The sequence below is a fragment of the Phalacrocorax carbo genome, chromosome 2 (genome assembly GCF_963921805.1).
Source record: "Phalacrocorax carbo chromosome 2, bPhaCar2.1, whole genome shotgun sequence".
Taxonomy (NCBI): Eukaryota; Metazoa; Chordata; class Aves; order Suliformes; family Phalacrocoracidae; genus Phalacrocorax; species Phalacrocorax carbo.
In genome coordinates this window covers 31848610-31867675 of record NC_087514.1, presented here as the reverse complement: position 1 = coordinate 31867675, position 19066 = coordinate 31848610, and the positions used below count along the sequence as shown (strand labels likewise).

At 42.1% G+C, this 19066-nt stretch overlaps 1 protein-coding gene across 1 annotated transcript; it reads left to right on the top strand.

The window, feature by feature from the left end:
* The first annotated feature begins 324 nt into the window (after nucleotides 1-324).
* Nucleotides 325-17309, top strand: CHMP4C (charged multivesicular body protein 4C). Its single transcript, XM_064442492.1, has 5 exons — nucleotides 325-973; nucleotides 7184-7361; nucleotides 8310-8424; nucleotides 11773-11881; nucleotides 14135-17309. Exons 1-5 carry the CDS (start codon nucleotides 778-780, stop codon nucleotides 14197-14199), a joined length of 663 nt encoding a protein of 220 aa, XP_064298562.1. The 5' UTR covers nucleotides 325-777; the 3' UTR covers nucleotides 14200-17309.
* The last annotated feature ends 1757 nt before the right edge of the window (nucleotides 17310-19066 follow it).

Genomic DNA, 19066 nt, shown 5'->3' with positions numbered 1-19066 from the left:
GGTCGCGCGTCCGGCTGCTGTTGCGGTGGGTGGGGAAATAATTTTTGTGTCTTATTTTTGTTGTTACGTCAGCTCTCCGAAGGGAGCCTGTTTGGGAGGCGGGGCGAAGGGTGGGAACGCAGCTCTCCGAGACGCTTCCTGCACTCCCGTAATTCACGAGCGGTTTCATTAGCGATGCACCCGTACTTTCAAAAGCCACGTTTCTTAAGGATTCAGTGTTTGTTCTCCCGCTCCCCGACCCCCGTGCGTTCCTCTGCCCCGGCGTCCGCCGGCAGCGCTTTAGGGGCCGCGGCCGGGCCGGTCGCTCCGCCCGTCTCCCCGCTAGCGCTCTCCGGGCGCGGGGTGCGCTGCCCCGGCCGGCGCGGTGGCAGCCCGCGGCCCTCCCAAAGCACACCTTCCCGCGGTACGAGACTGAGAGAAAACGGGTGGCGGGACGCACGCACTAAGGGGCCGCCTCCGCATGGCGGGCACGCCTGACCGGCCCGGCCCCACCTCGGCCGCCCCCCGCCTGGGGCTCTGCCCCCTCCCCTCGGAGCCCCCTCGCACCGCCCGCCGCTTTCCAAGCGCTGGAGGGGGGGCAGCGGCCGCCCGCCCGCCCTCGCCGGAGCCGCCCCTGGGCGGGCAGCCCAGGCCCGCCCCGCCGGCAGGTGCGGAGCCGCCGCCCGCGGGCGCAGCCGGCGCCGTCACGGCGTGTGCCGGGCGGGGAAGCTCCTGCGGGACGGGTCCGGCCGGCCAGACCCTTCCGCCGGTGGGTGCCGAGCCGGGGCCGCCGCCGCCATGAGCAAGATTTCCAAGTTCTTCAAGGGGGGCGGCTCGGCCGCCTCCAAGGGCCGCGGGGGGCCCTCGCCGCAGGAGGCGCTGGCCCGGCTGCGGGAGACGGAGGAGATGCTCAGCAAGAAGCAGGAGTACCTGGAGACGAGGATCGAGCGGGAGCTGGCGGCAGCCCGGCAGCACGGCACTAAGAACAAGCGAGGTGAGTCCGGGCCCCGCCGCCGGGGCCTTGCTGGGCTTTAAATCCCAGGGTTCAGACGCCTCTCGGAGCGGGGCTCTGTTCAGAAGGGGGGGGGGGGCGCGCGGGGCCTAGAGGGGCTGGCCCCTGCCTCCGCGACCCTGCCGGGGACCCAGCGCCTGGGACGTGATGGTGGCTTTGGGTCTTTGGCATCTGTGAGTGCTTAATGCGCTGTGGGTTCATTTTGGTGTTATTCCTTAGTTATGCCTGTGGTTCCCTGCACGATGCTTTTGTTCGTGTACTGGCTGGATAAACGGTGCTGCAAAGTACCGCTCAACGTGGGAAGGGGATCCCAGCTTGGATGCTGAGTGTTGGTTGTGCAGATAGCAGACGTGCTGAAGCATGTGAGGGTCTAAGGGATAATAAGGTCTGGATCCTGCTTATACTGATGTTGTCATGTCTGGGAAGCAAATGATGGTAGACAGTATCTTGGGGATATACAGGCCTTTGAGAAACAAGTTAATTACTTCCTAAAGTCACCTGGAATCCTGTTTGTCTACTCTGAGGTTTATCTTTCTTTAAATATTTCAAAACGAAGCAAAGCATTTAGAACTAAAGATCTGTGACATAATGAGAGAGTAGCTCTTTCATCCACTCTTTCTATTGCTGGATAATTTAGAAAGTTAATGCCGTGAAGCTTAAAACTTGTGAGGTGTTGTGTGTTAAAGGTGTTTTGGTTAGCCCTTTAATGAATTTGTAATACTTTAGTATTTAATAATTATAAGCAAAAGGCATTTATTTAGAAAGGATATAAAAGCATCGGTCGAGATGGGACAGGTTTGAAGGCACAGTGAGAGGGAGTAAAGCCAGCTCAGCAGTGCAACTCTGCCTGCTGCTCTGCAACAAGGGAGCTGTCTGGGTTGTCCCGGTCTCAACCTTTCCATTCCCCTGGCTTCAACTGGAGTGTCTGTCTTGTCCCCTCGCACAGGTACTGGCACCTGCGTGCTGGCGCAGTGAGCTAGTTCAGGAAGGTGATCCAGCTGAAAACTAATCTGCTGTGGGACAAAGTGACCAGCCAGCTCCCGGGACTGGTTCACTATGCAATTGCCCAAGTGACGGGGCTGATGCAAGAAGACAGGCCTGCTCCCGTGACTGCAGCAGTTCCTGCTTAGGTCCAGACATGCTGCAGTGGAACTTCATCCCAAGCCTGGACTTCGAGCTGGCATGGTTGCGGGAAGAAGCAAGCAGTGCTTCCTGCCTTGCTCCTGCCCCCAGGCTGCTCCCTGTCAGTAAAGAGGAAGAGGTAGGGCAAGAAGTACAGAGTGGGATTTTTTTCATGCCAAAAATGGCTCTAAGGCCAAAATGGGATAGCATAACTACAGTCAAAGAAAAAATGAGAAATTAACCTTTCTGTGCTGAAGTGCTTGAATGAAAGTGCCAAAGCCTTCAGCACGCTAGTGAGTGAACTTAAATCCCCGAGAATACCCCTTCATTTGATATGTCAGTTGCTTTACAGTTTAATTGCTTTTGATTTATATATAACAGCGTATTAGCTGGTATACTGTACTTCATAGTTCAGAGGAAATCTGCTAACCAGCATCTATTGTAGTGTTATGTAAACACACAAATGAGAGAATAAAAGCATTAATCTACATTGCCTTGTTAAAGTGAATGTTTCGAAGGGACCTTGTAGGTAATTTTTAGTGTTGTTTTTCCTTAATTGGATACGTGGAGAAACCTATGGCAACTAAAACAGGAGTGCCCGAGACTGGAGCAAGATGTGTCTAGGTATAGAAAATGCACCAAATTAGGATGATCTCATTTGACTTTTATGCGCGTGAGTCTGAGTCAGTTACACTGACACAAGACAGAGCAGATTCAAGCACCAGCAATTTTTCATGAGTTCAGATGATTCTTGAATGGGTTCATGTGACATCAGTAGGCTTAGCTTGATGTAAAAGCCGTAACATGTTAGCTATGCAGATAGATGTGAAACATCACTTAAAAATTTTTGGCTTCTCCTGTATAGAGTGAGCATCTCTGCAGTTCCTGTACCTAATCTGAAATTAGCTACACTTCCGGAGTGATACATTTCCAGCATTCCCCATTAATGTTTTACTGTAACTAGACCACTTGAGGGCTTTTGGAATAGCAATGTGTGTTGGAATTCCTTCTGCAGTTTATCCTGTCATGATAAGCAATATTTCTTTTCACAGTTAGCACTGCCTTTTTATGTCTCCCCATTCCAAATACAAAGTCATGATTTTTTTTTTATATCTCTTGCTGTACTACTTTGGGTATCTCGGCTTCAGCCAATGCAGAGCTGCCAACTCCATCTGCAAGTTGGCCTTTCATCTGGAATATTTTGAAGGTCATACAGGAAAGCTTAAAGGGCAGAAAGTGATACTGTGTATTTGAGAACTCTGTTTGAAAGGAAATGTATTTTCTGAAGTGTGCCTGTGAAAAAAACGTACAGGTGAATGAGTGTCGTTTCAGCCTGGAATCTTTCACAGATCCTGGAAAATGGCTGACTGGAAAGAATTAAGTTAAAAGAAGCCGTCCAGTATAGGACTAAATCTTAACCATCAAAAGCCACATAGTACTAATGAGGGCAAAACCTATATAGAAAGTTGGAACAACAGGTAGGCTTTTATAAGTCGATGCTGCTAAATATGTTGTGTGGTACATTTGGGCAGGGCTTATGCAGCCGTGTGCATTCCTTTTCAGTGAGTTAGCTGTACCAAGAAGGCTGTTGAAACCAAACCATGTTGTGTGTTGACACGGACAGGGCTGTCCTGCCTGCGTCCGGGTGTATGACAGGTTGGGTCTGAGTGTTTGTGGCAGGGAGACCGGAGGAAGCCCTTAGTGTGTCTTTGTTCTGTGAGTTACAGCTATTGTTCCCTGATCTTCGTGATCACTTTTCGAGTGTCTTGCCATGAACTGGAATAGTTACAATGAGTCAAGGGCATTATTGTTCTTGAATTAGTGCCTCATTTACAACTCTATGTGGCTTCCCCCACAAGGTTTTAAGGATTATGAATGCTGATAATGAGTTTACTGAAGGTGGTATGATTTTTATGGCCTCAGCAGTATTTCTTTTGGTTGTCCTTGGTGTAAGGGAGACGAGAAGTTGTAATCCACCAGTCCCTTGCAGGACTGAAGTGGAGGTTTGTGAGCTGTGTCCAAGAATGAGATCCATTATTTCCACGCTGGTGTTACATTTTCTGAAGAAACGCTCTTTTCCTTCTTCACCTGTTTCCCCCTGGGAATTTTAAGGATTACTAGGCAATGCTTTTATTTCTGCTTCAGAAGATGAGATCTGTATTTCCTGTACTGATGGGTGTTGGGCTTGACAGGTAAAGGTGTTATCACTGTACTGTTTCTTCATTCTGATCTGTCATTAAACCATGAGGAGGGTGCTACAACTCTTAATGTCACTAATGTTGTTCTTTCCTTTAGACACCTAGATATTCAGTGTAGCCAGAATTGCTGTTGCCCATCCGGCCATTTCTGCTTCCTTAATAAAGTATCAGCATAGTAGTGATACTGGAAAGGTATTGCTTCTGTATGCTAATAGCAGTAGTTCTTTAATATGCATACTTAAACTGACATAATAGTCTGCTGTTGTTCCAGCCACTTATCTTGAAAATAAAATAAGAACTCAGAATAAAAGCAGTGGTTCCTAATCTATGAGCTGTGTCCTGCTTGCTGGACTCGGAACACAGGAAACATGCTAAAGCCCAGCCAACTGCTAACCACTTTGTTATGAAATGCAGGAGTTGAATTGGCTTCATTGGAGCACAACAGAAGCAGTGTATGAGACTGCTTTTTGTCCTGGAGAAGACCTCCACCTCCTCCTGGTTGAATTGGTAGTAATTGCACTTGCTTCCTCAGGCTCTACTCCTGCTTAGACCTTTCCTCCCTGGGCTGTCTTCCTTCTTTGAAGTCTTTGGAATGGGCAGTGCCCTTTTTCAGTGCCATTCTTAGACCTTCAGTGAAGTAAGCTTATGTTCTCTTCTCAATTTCTTTATTTTTTGATAGATATGTTCTTCTTCAGTTTGGTTATTATAATGCAGTAGCATTTCTGTGAAGCATTGCAAACTTGTAAGTAGCACACAAATTTTAAAATGTTTGTATGTGCAGTACAAAAGCACTTGAAGTTCATGATAATCTGTAAAACACAGAAAAAAAGATTCCATATAACAAGGAAATTCTCATATTGTAGCTATAGGAGCTATTATTACAAAACACTGCAGTGAAGGGCTTTCATTTCATATAAATGAGAAAAATTATATAGTGTGGTGTGGGAATTATGCCTTGGTTGATAAGGAAGGAGTATGAATTGGTTTCCTGTGAACTGCTTTGTTCTATACGTGACTGTAAAACTAAAGAGAATTAATAAAGGTATGTTGCACTACAATAATTAGGAAAAGGTGTTTATGGATAGATGAAGTCGCACAGAGTCTACCTTCTTCTGTGGGTAATTTGTGTGTGGTTTAATTAAATCTTAATACAGGAACCTTCTGGATTTTTTGAACAACTGCTTTGTGTGTAACTGAGGAAATCCATTTTCCTTCTGAGCAGCCAGTAACAACAGCACCATTTCAGAGTCCCATATCTGAAAAACACTGACTGGAAGTATTACCCTGTAGTAGCTACTTCTTCCAGCTGAAGCCTTTCTGCATTGAGCAGTTAGTGCTCCTCAGTCCACAGGGCTTTAGAGTCTTCTCTGGCACAGCTGGTTATATGCACAGTTTTAGACCACTAAATTTACCTGGAATTGATTCAACTGAAGCTGAGGAAGGGAGTAGCTGGTGTCCTAATTTTACCAATAATAAGCATAAATAGGTAGAGAAATAATAAGTAGGTAAAAAGTTTATTTGGCATTAAGTAAAACTGATGTATTTTGGAATTGCTAGTGAGAATTTTACAGTTCTTACCTTTGCTATTTGTATGACATCACCTGGGGTTCATCCATCTTTTCAGAATATGCATGCTCTTTGGACCATCCCCAAAACCTGCTAAAATCTTGAATTTGAGTACTGTGATTAATCTGTTGTGATTGCCATTTGGTGTCCTGAAACATTTTACTGCAGGTGCTAGAAGGCATTGTGTATCTTAGCATGTGTGAATGCTTGTCCTGGGGCAGCTAATAATGAGCTGTTCTGACCATGTTGATTTAACCATTTGTCAACAAAGCACTGAATTTTTTAGTGTGTTGTTACACACCGTAAATCTATGCCCCCTTCTTGGAGGGATCCTAATTTCAAGGGAAAGGACATGGGAATTAATAGCATTGAAAAAGCAATGGGTTAACTCGGTCTCTTTTGGTTTTGCTCGGTGTTTTTCTTACCTGGCATATATGTAGTTTGGAAAGGCCAGCGGTCAAGAAATGCTTGTGGCAAGACAGTGTGTGTTCACACCCAGAGGCCGAGAGAAAGCACTTTTCTCCTCCTGCTTGTCATGTGCATTTATTGTGGTAATGATTTACTCTGCGCAAAGTATGCTGCTTATAACTTAGCAAGTACAAAAGACTTACCTCAATGATCTACAAAGATAATGGGGAGTAACTGGATTCGACTGTGGCTGTGTTTACAAAGTTATATATGTTTTCAAGTTCTAAGGTTTAAAGGTCATGCTCCTAAGTGCTTGTAAGAAATAGACGCAGCTGAGAGCCAGAGAAATGTGAGTCGTCCTCTGGTGTAACCCACCTGCTTGGTTGGGTGGGCCATTTGGGCTTCCTCTTGCACTTGACAGTTTCTGCTGCTGAGACAAAGTTTAGAAAGCAGCCTTGGTGGACGTGTGGTTATCATGACAGATCTTCTTACCTGTCTTCCTTAGTTTTTACTTACGTTTTGCAACCTCCTCTTTTCTTTCTTTCCCCTGTTATCTCCTTTCTTGACTTCTGTCTGATGTTTTTCTTTTTCCTCCCCATCTTCCCTGCTTTGCCTGTGTGCACAGGATGGAGTTCAAGATCTTCCGCAGTGGAGGAAGAAGCTGCTCTTCCCTGTGGTGCTAAAAGGAGTTAATCTAAAAGAGGCTTCCCAGCATGTTCATGCAACAGCATGTTGGTGATAAACAGGCTGCTGATCTGGTGTGATCAAAGTTTGTCTCCCTACTAGTAAGGTAGGAGGGTGATAATTATAAATTCTGCAGGTCGGCTTGGTGCTGAACTACTTGTCCTTGCATTTTGCTCTGAAAATACACAGTACACTTTGCCTCTTCCCATTCCAGCTGCCTTACAAGCACTGAAGAGAAAAAAGAGATACGAGAAACAGTTGAGTCAAATTGATGGGACACTCTCAACCATTGAGTTCCAGAGAGAGGCATTGGAAAATTCCCACACCAACACAGAAGTCCTCAGGAATATGGGTTATGCTGCACAAGCTATGAAAAAAGTACATGAAAATATGTAAGTGCTTTCTAAAAACTTTCAAGTTGGGCGTACTAACCACTTTCAAACTATTTAATCACTACAGACTATTGTATCAAGTCAGCCAGTTTGGACTTCATTTTTGGATCAGGCATTTAATGTCAGGAATGCTAGTGGTGCTGTAATGTTATATTTGGCAGAAAAATATCTTTTCTTAACAGCAAGTCTAGAAGGAAGTCAGTTAACTAGAGAGATCTATGTGGTAACTGTTTTTTGAAGTCTGCCTTGGCAGTGGAGACTGGCCTCTGCCCTTGGTTTTTCCAGAAGAAAACTTAGTTGAAGAAACTAAGTGGACTCTTTTCTTCAAAGTCCATAAGCTGGACTGTGTGATTCAAAGTACTAATTAGACCTGAATAAAAGAGAAGGTAATTTTTTGTCTGTGTAATATTTTAATATATCCTGTATTGTTTCATGAGGCGTTTTCCTGCCTGAATAAACAGTTAAATCAGAAAGGTTTTTCTGAGAGAAGTAAACAGGAAGTGAAACAATAATGAAGTTAACAATAAGGGGAAACTTTTAAATAGGGTATAGTCCTTTTAAGTTCCCCCCCAATTCTGGTGGAAGCTTAACATCAAAAAAGATACATTTGTAAAGATACTGACCTTGGGAAGGAGATGGGATCTGCCCAGGGGATGCGACTGTTTGCTGGCAGAGGCATGAGAAGCACAGAGGCGCAGAGAGAGAGACAGACTGCTGCAGTTTGGCTTTTTTTTATGGTTCCAAGGTGGAAGAAATTGGACTGGCTAAACCAGAAGCTTGTCAGGAAGCATTAAGGTGTAGGTGAGGGACATTATTCCCTGTGAGTTACGCTGTTTATACAGCCATGGGCATAAAAAGAAAATAGGGTCTGTTCAATTTTTTTCTAAGTCTCTTCTGTAGAATTTGAATGATATATCTTTAAAAAATGTTTCCGTGTTACCTTGCCAGGGACTTGAACAAAATTGATGATTTGATGCAAGATATCACTGAACAGCAAGACGTTGCCCAGGAAATTTCAGATGCTATCTCAAACCGAGCTGCCTTTGGTGATGAGTTTGATGAGGTTAGTACTTCGGGCCTGTGCGTTTTAGCTTTATTTTAGTTAAATTACTCCATAGTTATTTTGTTGTGTAGTGGGTTGTTTCTCAAAAGGTGTGGATGTGAAATTCTTTGGTTCTAGCTTACCCAATCTCGGACATTTTAATATTTTTATATAAAATTTAAAATTATTAATATATAATAATATAAAAATCTATATATGTAAAATATTAAAACCCTATTTATATATACATTTTAACGGCACTCCTGTAGTTGTTATTCTCATTTGTAGCATGGAAGGAGGTCACTAAAATGTATAATTTGTATGCTCCAAGTAGACACTGAAACATATAATTTTTGTGCTCCAAATAGACGTCCGTTTGACTAAGTGCATGTTCCTCTGTCACAAACAGGCTGTTGCTCACAATTCTGAATGTTGGACCAGTTTTTTAAGTTTGTTTTTGCTGCCTGGGGGTGCAGGTCCTTTCCCTGTTTTCCAGATTTTCTGTAGAAGTAATTCCTGTTGGAGGCAATAAGGTTTATTCCTTGAGCTCTTGATTTCTGAAATGCCCACAAGGCACTTAGGACCTTCTGAAAATTTGTTTCAGTAGCTTTCATACAATGTCCCTGGACTTCATTTTGTATATCTGAATAGGACATTACTTATTTCTGATCCAGCCACGGCTGCAGACTCAAGGGTCAAGTATACTCAGAATCCTTGCAATCTGCGGAAAGCAGAGCTAGGCATCAGGCTCAGTATCACAGCCAGTTTGGTTTTGGATTTTAGCTAGGTAATGAAATGACCAAGCACCTAGGGATCATTTGAAGAATGTCCTAAAGAATCAAACAATTCACTCTCACCCCAACTAATTTGTGCCTGTGTGCCCAAATGGAGAACAAAGAAAAATACATATGCTATATCATATTTGCTTGATTGGGCAGGGGGGAGGAGTTTCATTCAACAGTTATAATTTGTTAACAATAGTAATGATTCTTTGTATTTTTTTTTCCCATTATCTGCTTTCCTATTTTCCACTTTGGATGTAAATAGACTTTTCAAGAAACATTTGATCACTACTGGCACAAGGAGTGGGATTTGCTCTGTATAAACTGGGCGTCAAACAACTGGAAAACATTCTGCCATCCTCAACAGCTACGCAGTGTGACTGACTTTTCATCACTGCTTAACTTTTACGAGTCTAGTCTTAGTAAGCATGTTGTGGATTGATCTGGAAGTTCCTAAGAGATACTAATCTAAGTTGATGGGCATGTTTCCTGTTCTGGGAAAATAAGCCACTGTGACATGGGCATCACTGTACCAGCACCTGCCTTTGCATAGGAGCCTGATACTTACAGGACTTGTCCAGTAACTGGCAAGCCTGGTTTGCAGGCCACTTCAGCTTAAGAGCGCTGGAATCAATGTCTTAATTGCTGCGTTATGAGGTGATTTGTGTTGAAGGCTGATATTTATTTTTTTGAAGGACATTTTGACCACACAGTTAGATTTCCTCTTCACATGTGTGCCATGGGTGTAAGGAGACCATGGAAGCATGTAATTTCTCCTGCTCCAGATAGACACAAAAACATAAGGGTTCTTTCCCCTGGGTTGACACAGGGTGTGTCATGAAGAATGCAGAAAAGCTCTCTCCTACCTGAGTGGGATGCTCACTGGGAGGGGTGATCCTTGCCTGGAGGCCAGTTTCTGATAATCATATGCAAAATACACACATTCCAGTGGACAAAACCTGGAACCTGGGAGTTCACATTATATCTTCCCTCTGCTCTCTTTTGGCCTGGCTTTGAGAGGAGAAAGGGGATTTGTTATAGCTATTGCAGTACTCCACAGCCTAATTGTAGAGCAGTTCCTGAGTTGTGGGAAATGTAAGTTAAATCCATGCTTGAGGTTGAGAAGAACTTAAAACTTGAGTCTCCCACTTCAAAAGCAAATGTTCTAGCCATTACATTATTATTTTAAAGGTATAGGTGTCATGATCATGGTTTCCTTTACCTTTTTTTTTTGTTTGTTTGTTTGTTTTAAAAGAGAGCCTGTCATGGCTGACACTACCTTTTCATTGTTTACTTGTTCAGCAGAGGTTGGTAATGACTAGTTTGGTATGGGAGGGGGTTAAATGACTACCTAGAGGTTTTCAGAAATACCATTTCTATTGACTTCACAACAACTTGGACACGAACTTTTCAAGAAGCCTGTATTCACAGCACTGACTGAGGCACTTGAAGTACAGGCATATTTGCACCTCAGCTAAATGCTTAAGCTAGACATGGGAGCCCAACTTGTACATTTCCTTGAGACATCAGCTGTGAATTGAACATCATCAGGTGTAGATATGATGCTGAAATTTTTAGATGATACCCCAGGATTTGCACTGTGAACTAGGTCAGGTAGGCAAACTGTAGCCTTTTTTTTTGTCCGTAAAATATAAAAACATGAGAAAGTAAGTCTCAGATGGCTTGTGGTGGCTATGAAATTATCATTTTACTTCCACATTGCTGATACGCCAGCTATAAATGGGTGGGCAAAGCCCACTTCAATACCTAGTAGATCTCACTTTGCTACAGCCAATTTTTCCCCAGACGCTTTTGCCTGTTGTTTCTTTTTAAATCATTTTATCAACATGGCAAAGGTCTATTTCTCTACATACATGTAATATTTAGTTTCCTTTCTTTGGAAAACTCCAGTCAAGGAATAAGTCTTTGGCTTTTTAAAAAAAGTGTATAGCCTTTTTATTTTTAGTATTATACAAGTGGATTAAATCATCTGTCCAAATCAGCTTCTGCAGCTAAAAGCCCAAGAGTGTTATGTGCTTCAAGAGTGAATAACAGGACCCAGGAGGACAGCCCTGATTCCGGTACTGCTTTGAAATCATGTCTAATCCTGGACTTGTGTGATGGGGCTGAAGCATAATGTTTAATGAAAGCCTATCTTATAACCAGTGGAAGCTGTTTGCTTTTTAAAATGGGAGAAGTTGCATATTAAAATTAGAATCTGTTAAAGACTACAGGCTCTAGATTTGGAACAAACCCGGGGATAGCAGAGGGACCTTTTCTTTTTCCCCCGTTTGCCTTTTTGAGGAGTATTACACTGCCATCAGTTTTCCTTCTGATTTTATTCCTTCTCCCATTTCTAACTTTCATTGTCCTTCTTTCAACTTTCAATTAAGGTTTGTTGTTATCACCCGCACTTAGTAAAAATTATACTTGTGATACGCTGTTTTTTGATATTTGTTTTCAGGTGTAAACTGTTGTGGTTTTTTTTTTTTTCAGTGGTGCTTTGCTTCATGGTGGTTAAATGTGCCCTTGCTTGAGATCACTGTCAGGACAATGAATTTGTAAATAATGTTTTCCTTGAATTTAGGATGAGTTGATGGCAGAATTAGAAGAACTGGAGCAAGAAGAATTGAACAAGGGAATGAGAGATGTCAGGTTGCCAAGCGTTCCATCCACATCGCTGCCTTCTCACCCTGGTAAACTGCCTGCCTGCCATTTTACATTTCTCATGATTAAGCCATGCTGTGAGAAGCAGTTGAGGAAGAAAGAGCTCCAGATATGTATTTAACTCTGTTTTAACTTTTAAAGTATTATAGATTCATTTCTTATTTTTGTATCTGTTTATCAGAAAAAGCAGAGTAGAATTCTCTTTGCTGTATGAAAGCATTTAGGACCAAATTCTCTGTAGACTTGGAGAGACAAACTCAGGGAACTTGACCTTGCACATATACTGATATATCTCCTACTGAAATGCAGTGAGATCACTGAGGAATAGGAAGACTTTTTTTTTCCTCCTTCTTTTTGGCAATTAAATACTTACTCCTTTTTAATTAGAGTCTGACCTAGATTCAAAATGTTTGCGTCACAAAGATCCAGTTTTGTAGGGTAGCAGTTTGATATTTGCCACTGGTATTTTAATTAGAAATTAAGGATGCAGCAGGCAGTACACATTTAAAGAAATACTGTCAATTCCTTTGCTTTCTTTTTACAGAACAGACTTATTTCTGGTATTAAGCAGTAGTCTTATTTTTCTGTAGTTCTGCCCTGTTCATTTTGAATTAAGCCAGAGACAGTCAACTTCTACTACATCTTTCACCGTGTCCCTGTTGTCCTCTGTCAGCTGAAAGACTTGCTATGTACTGATGCTAGTAAAAGAGAAATATTTGATGGTAGGGAGAGCACACACACAACATAGGTTGTTTATGGTACATTCTGCTGCAGAACAGGTTACCTAGACCAGCTCAAAGCAGAGACTCTAATGTGTGTTTTGGCAGACAGCACTTAAATTCTGAGAAGCAGTTTAAAATATTCAAACTGGGATTCTGGCCTCATCTACTGAAATCAGTTGCAGAACAGAGTTTAAAAAAAATTTAGGAAAACCCAGTGCAAATTGCTGCCTGGGCATTTATGGCTTGTTCACACATCCTCTTCCAGATCCAGCTGTGCCAGCTGACACTTTTATTAAACCCAGGCCATCTCCATGTGCTTCTCACTATTTTAATTTGCTACTTCATCTGTCTGTATGGCTGCTTCAGGCAAAATTAGCTGGTTACAATTATATAGTTTAAAGCCTTGCAAAACCGGCTTATCTTTTCTGAAACTCAATGCTTACTGTTACAGAGCAATAGCAAAGTAAGAACAGTTAATGGCTATATAAGGTTTCTAAGCATTATAGAATGCTGGAGGTGCATGCTACCCTCCTGGTTTTGGAGATGAGACAACTGAGATGGGGCAAGGCATAGCGACCTTCTGCAGCTGCACAGTGAGCCAGTGGCACTTGCAGAATAGGGACTGGACCGCTGGTCTCCCACATCCTTCTCCCACCTTTAGTCCCTGAAGGTGGTGGTAGTTGCAGCCCCTGTCAGGGTGGTGGCTCCTGGCCATACGGCTGCCACAGGTGGGAGCCAAGTGGCTGCTATAAATGTGCACACCAGGGTACTGCACCCAGTAACAGTGTTCACTGATGTTTGGAGGAATGCAAATCCTGACATGCACAGCCCACAGATGGAGACAGCCTGAGGTTGAACCTGGGCTTTAGGGCATCCAGTTTGTAGGTGAGTGAATAAAGACTATTTGGGTGAGATTTTAGTTCAATGAGTGGGAAAGATGTGTGATAGGAGATTTGGGTAAAAAAAAAAAAAAAAAAGAGAGAAAGCGCATGTGTGACCTGGTACAGAGCTGGAGATTGCTGTTGTTGTAAACACAGCAGTTAATTGACGTCACCTGAAAAGTTCAGGAACTTTTCTCCCTTTTAATAAATGACACCTCTCATTAAAATGGGATGAGTCCATCTGGAGGCTGGAACTGCACATGCAGAGCCCTTTGGCACTATTTAGAAAGGTAGCAGGATGCACAGCAGGCCAGGGGTATGTCAGTCATGCCTGCTCAAGTGGCAGTGAGAGAACTGGCAGCATGCTTGTGGACACTTGCCCTCTGTGACAGCTTTTAGAGATTAAATGTATTTTCTGTGGGAGCCTTTCAGTAGGAGTTACATCAGACCTATATTGTTAACCTCAGGGTTATAGGTGAGATAATGGTGGGGCAACAGTAGTTGCATCTCTCATCAGCTTCATTACTGCATTACCTGTGTTTAGCTTGCTACTTGGTAAATTGATTTGAGATGTTCAGACTCACTTCAGAAAGCACTATGTGAGTCCTCGTGCTAACAAATAAAATGGTTCTGACTGTTAATTAGTTGATGGTTATTGTTAATCTCTCTCTTTCTGCAGCATCAACCAGGAAGAGAGTGGAGGATGAAGACGAAATGAAGAAGCTGGCTGCCTGGGCTTCATAAGAGCCTGGTCTTTTTATAACACTGAACATTAGGGCTGTAATGCTGCTTCATTACCATACCGATTTGGTGTGGTTGCATTTCATACAGGCTGGGTTTTTTTATGGTCAATCTTGCTAAGAACAGTGCTACTGCCATATTAAAAAAACTAGTTTAAAAACAAACAAACAAAATGTGATAGTTGCAAAAACCTCCAAGCATCAAAGGTTTTTTTTTCAGCCTCATCCAGAGATCTGTTTTTTTTATCAGTATCAGTTTTATTAGGTAATTTCTTACTATATCTTGCTGTGAAAACCTGTGTGCTTCTCTTATGCACACAGCTGGTTTCACTGTTGAAATGAAATGAAAAAGTTCAATAAGTCATCAGGGCCCTATCCTAGAGGGTTATTTGATTCCAACTATTTGAATATTGGCAAAACAGCTTTATACATGTCCTGACTTGCAAGTTCCTTTGAGCCCAAGAGCCTGGAGCAATTTCTGGTGTCCTAGATATTAAGAGGAGACTCTTCTGTAGTTTTTTTTTGAAGTGGGATAGGTTTTTATTTTGTTTTAAACTTTGACCAGAATATCCAATGCACTTCTATAGGTCGACTTGAATTGTATTTTGAACTTTTTCCAGCTCAGTTCAAGAACAGTTTCAATGATTGGGGGAAACGAAAAGTCTCAGTTCTTACGGATCCCTGCCAAACAAAACTGATTTCTGCTAACCCTGTCAAAAATCCAGAAGAGATTTGACCTTCCTGTGTTGTTCTCCTCCACTGTGTCTTTCTAGGGTGACTCTTTACTTTGCATGATAATACCCATCCTCAAAGGAATTAGTAACACATTTTTTTAATTATAGAATTTCAAAATAATTTTAACTTCTGACCATTCAGTTCTTTTCTCTCACTCAGTTTCTTAATGGAAATAATACCAGCATGTTGTATTTGAAATGCCTTTTTAACCCTGGTTAAAAGCTGATTCTGAATTATTTGGAAGTTGACATGTTATTGTCCAGCTGACAGCTTTTTAGCTTAAGGAACAAATGCTGGTCTGAGTGCTAAACTACTAAATTTATAGAGAAATCACTGTTCAAATAGAAAACAAAAATTAAATAGGCTGCTTTACGCTAGAAAATTTACTAAGACAAGCTCTATGCTAGTAGCCTGCTGTCAATCACAAGGAAATAGTGAAACACTGTGGAGTTCCTAGGGATGTGGTAAGCAGAGTCACGTTGATCCTAGGTTTCTTGTTTTCAAATTAATTTAAATTTACTGGTCGTTGAACCACTTGGGGAATAGTGGGAGACTTGATTTCTGTAGATCTATAGCAACAGAAGACAGACCCTTTCTCCTGTGGGCTTTAGCCTGTGATTTGCTGCGTGTTCTGCTTTGATAGGGTATAATAGGCTTCAGCTTACTGCATTTAAGGTTAAGCGTAAGCTAATGTGTGTTTCTGGACATGGTGTGCTCAGAACCTTTCAAGTTGAGTTCCATGGATGAAACCCAAAGCTTACAAACCCTGTGGAGAGATTCAGTTTTTCCAGACTTTTGCATTCTCTGTAGTGGAATTGCTTTTGGTTTGCATTCATATGAAAGGAAGATCAAGCCTTGCCAGTTTACTTCGGATAAATTTCTTACTGGAAAAAATGTGTGTTAGTTCTGTCCCAAAGTTTTGGATGTACCAGGAGAATTGTCCGTTTCTGTTGAGAGTTGAGAAAACTTGAAACTATTCAATTTTTGTTTTAAAAAAAAAAACAACAAAAAGTTAAAGAACTGCCTTAAATTTAAAAAAACACTTTGAACTCTCAGTAGGAGACCAAACACTAACAAAATGTTACTCGGTTTTAATGCTTGCTGAAAATCAGGATGAGATGCCAGCTGAAAGCAGGCCTATTGAATAAAATAACAAATATTCTGAGTTATTTAGAATTTGTTTGCTAATCCTTTTGGCTGGAATCCTGTTTTCAAGGTATGCAGTCCATGCAAGTCTGTGGATTGTGTACCGAAAGAATTAGTGTACACTGATTGCATCACCATGTGAGGCTGGCCGTGTGCTTGTGGACACATCTGGTATTTCTAAATGCAAGGCCATGCCAACATAGTCCCATGCTTAGCTTGGAAAAGCTGTCTTTTAGGATCTGTTCGTGGTCAAATTAGTAGTTTTCCAATACTTGGCACTTATGTAGCACTTAGCATATTTAAAGTGCTCTTACAACCTAACCAAAATAGGTGTCTAAGCTTCCAGTTTGAAACTAAAGTGATTTTCAGTCTGCTTTGGAAGATGTGGGCCCACAGTTTTTGTGCAAGAACTTTCCATGTGAACACCCTGCAGGGGAGAAGAAATCCTTGGGATGGTCGTCTCCTTTGCAAGCTAGTGGCTGACTGCCGATGTCCAGCAATGTTTTGGCCAAGTGTTGATCCTGGGAAGCCTCAGTTGTCTTCAGCTTATTGATTTCAGACCGGGCACTTAAGGAACAAAATTCGTGAAGGGTGAAGAAAAGAAACTGGTGATTCGCATGAGCTTCTCTAAAACCTTCTGTGTAGTGGCTGGTGTTTCTGGATGAGAAGAGTCACATACCAGTTCACAGGCTAGGACAGGCGCGGTTGGTGAAGCCATACTCAGAGATACTATAGTCACGCACACAGGCCAAAATGCAGTATGGACCTCCAGAGCTGGAGTGCTTGATGCCGTATTCGTTTGGGAGACAGTAGATGACTTGTTTTCTTCAAAAGCAAATGGGTTCTAGGGATTTAATTCAGCTGAGGAGGTGGCTCTTTCCTGTGTAAATTTAGATGACACTGAGACAAATGGCTCTTCCTTTTTTGAACATATGTCTCTTTTCATGCCAAGATGGTATTTGTTTAATATGTAAGCAGACCAGAGTGACTAGTGTCAACGTGTTATTGTAAATGTACTCTCTATTAATTGGAATGTATTTTACAAGGGGGCTGTGGCAGTAGATGGTGTACTATAGCTGACTTCCTTTCTTGTTTCTTGTTTCTTTTAAGAATGTTTTCTTCTCTTAATGGCCTTGGACATTTTTAATCTGGATAGCTTTAAAAGGGGGAAATATATTAATAAAAAGTAAAAAAGAATTAATATATACTGTAAATAAATACTTTGGTGTCATATTTGTGTTACATGGTTGTATTGAATTTATTTTCCTATCAGGCAAAACTGTAAATACTTTCCTTACACTGTCATTAGGCTACAGTTCTCTTTAGAGGATGTGATGATATTTTGAAACATTTTTTGATGTATTAATGTTCCAGCATCAGATTAGAATTCAAGAATTCTTCAAAGGTGATTTGGTTTAAAAAAACCCCACGAAACAACAAACCACAACAGTGTATGTTATGGTGTTTGGGCTGCATTCCTTCATGCTTGCTATTTGTGTTGCAAAAGATTCTTTTATTTTAACGTGTCCAAATTACCTACCCTCCCTGCTGCTCTGAAGTCTTCCTAATTGTTTCAGAAATATATGTATTTTACTTCCCAGGCCTTAGTTGAAAGGAAGAATGGTCAGGTCTTTTAAACCTGAAAAAGAGAAATTACTATAGGCAAGGATGAATTGGAACAAATAAAATAATGCATTTTTTCATGCATCTCATTAGAATCTCCTTAAAGTAAGTGTCTCTGTGTGTATAGTATCTCACGTTTTATGTACACACTCACACATGTGTATGTACACATGCGTAAAGTGTTGGAGCAGTGATTTCAGACCGTCATTCATTATCTGGTGTGGAAAGGATTCAATTGCTTGGGCAGCTCGTCTTTGCCTCTTTGTAAAGCCTAAAGGCTTTGTCACAGAATGTCAAGGAACTGTTCTGGCCTGTACACGTGCCTGCTACATATGCAGCTGTGGGGGTGGAAGAATGGGATGGGTGTGTATGGGGAATATTCCTCATGAGAAAATCTCAGTTTTTCATGATGTAGAGGCTAAATTATTGGAATGTTTTGGGTTTTTTTTTAACATAAGGAGGAAACTTTAGTCTCAGAAATTATTTAACAGCCAGGACTAGTTTGAATGTCTTAAGAAATGGCAAATATCGTAAGTCTAAACTTAGGTAGCTGTCATATTTTCTCACATCTGTCCCCATTGCAAAGACTGTTGCAAGACCCACCATCACAGCACTGTTCAGTCAGATGTAGGGAAAACCTGCCTGGTTCACGTGACTGATCACAGTTTAAGTGGTTTATTGTTTTGTTATCAACACATAATTAACTGACCATCCCTGAACTATACACTTGGGATCCATATCTGCACTCCAACAGATAAAGCTAGACAGTATAATTACGAAATGTTAATAGAAATTTCTAAACATCCTTGTATAACTAGGATGGCTGTATTGTGTCTGGCAGGGTCATGCCTGCCCCTTCTCTGCCCTGCTCCCTTCTTCCGCGTGCTGCACATCCTCGTGTTTTTGTGCTTTGCTTATACATCTGCTTAACTGATCTCCTCCACACACACTAAAAGTCTCCTGGTAATTCCCTGGTTGCTGTTTAATACAGCTGATCGTTGTCTTCCTCTTTACCAAGATGCACTTTGGGCATATGACCTCAGACAGTTTGGGCATCCACTCGCATACCCCCTGTACACCCCACAAGCTGTTTTACTGGCCGGCGTTACCCAGGCCATTTTTAAGACAGCAGGGCTGCGTAGGTACCCACTCACTTGCCTTTCCCAAGGAATAGGCACCTGATTCTCTTAGACGTGAATGACAGTGTGTGTCTAAACTGAAGCTCTGCAGTTTGTAAGTGAGCTAAACGTAATAAAATAGGTGGGAATCTAATTGGCCTGCGGTTGTGGTCTTATTCCATGCAGGTACTGAGTTTTGATACCTCTCATTGGTACAACATCATCGGCTTTCAAAGAGGTACTGCCTTA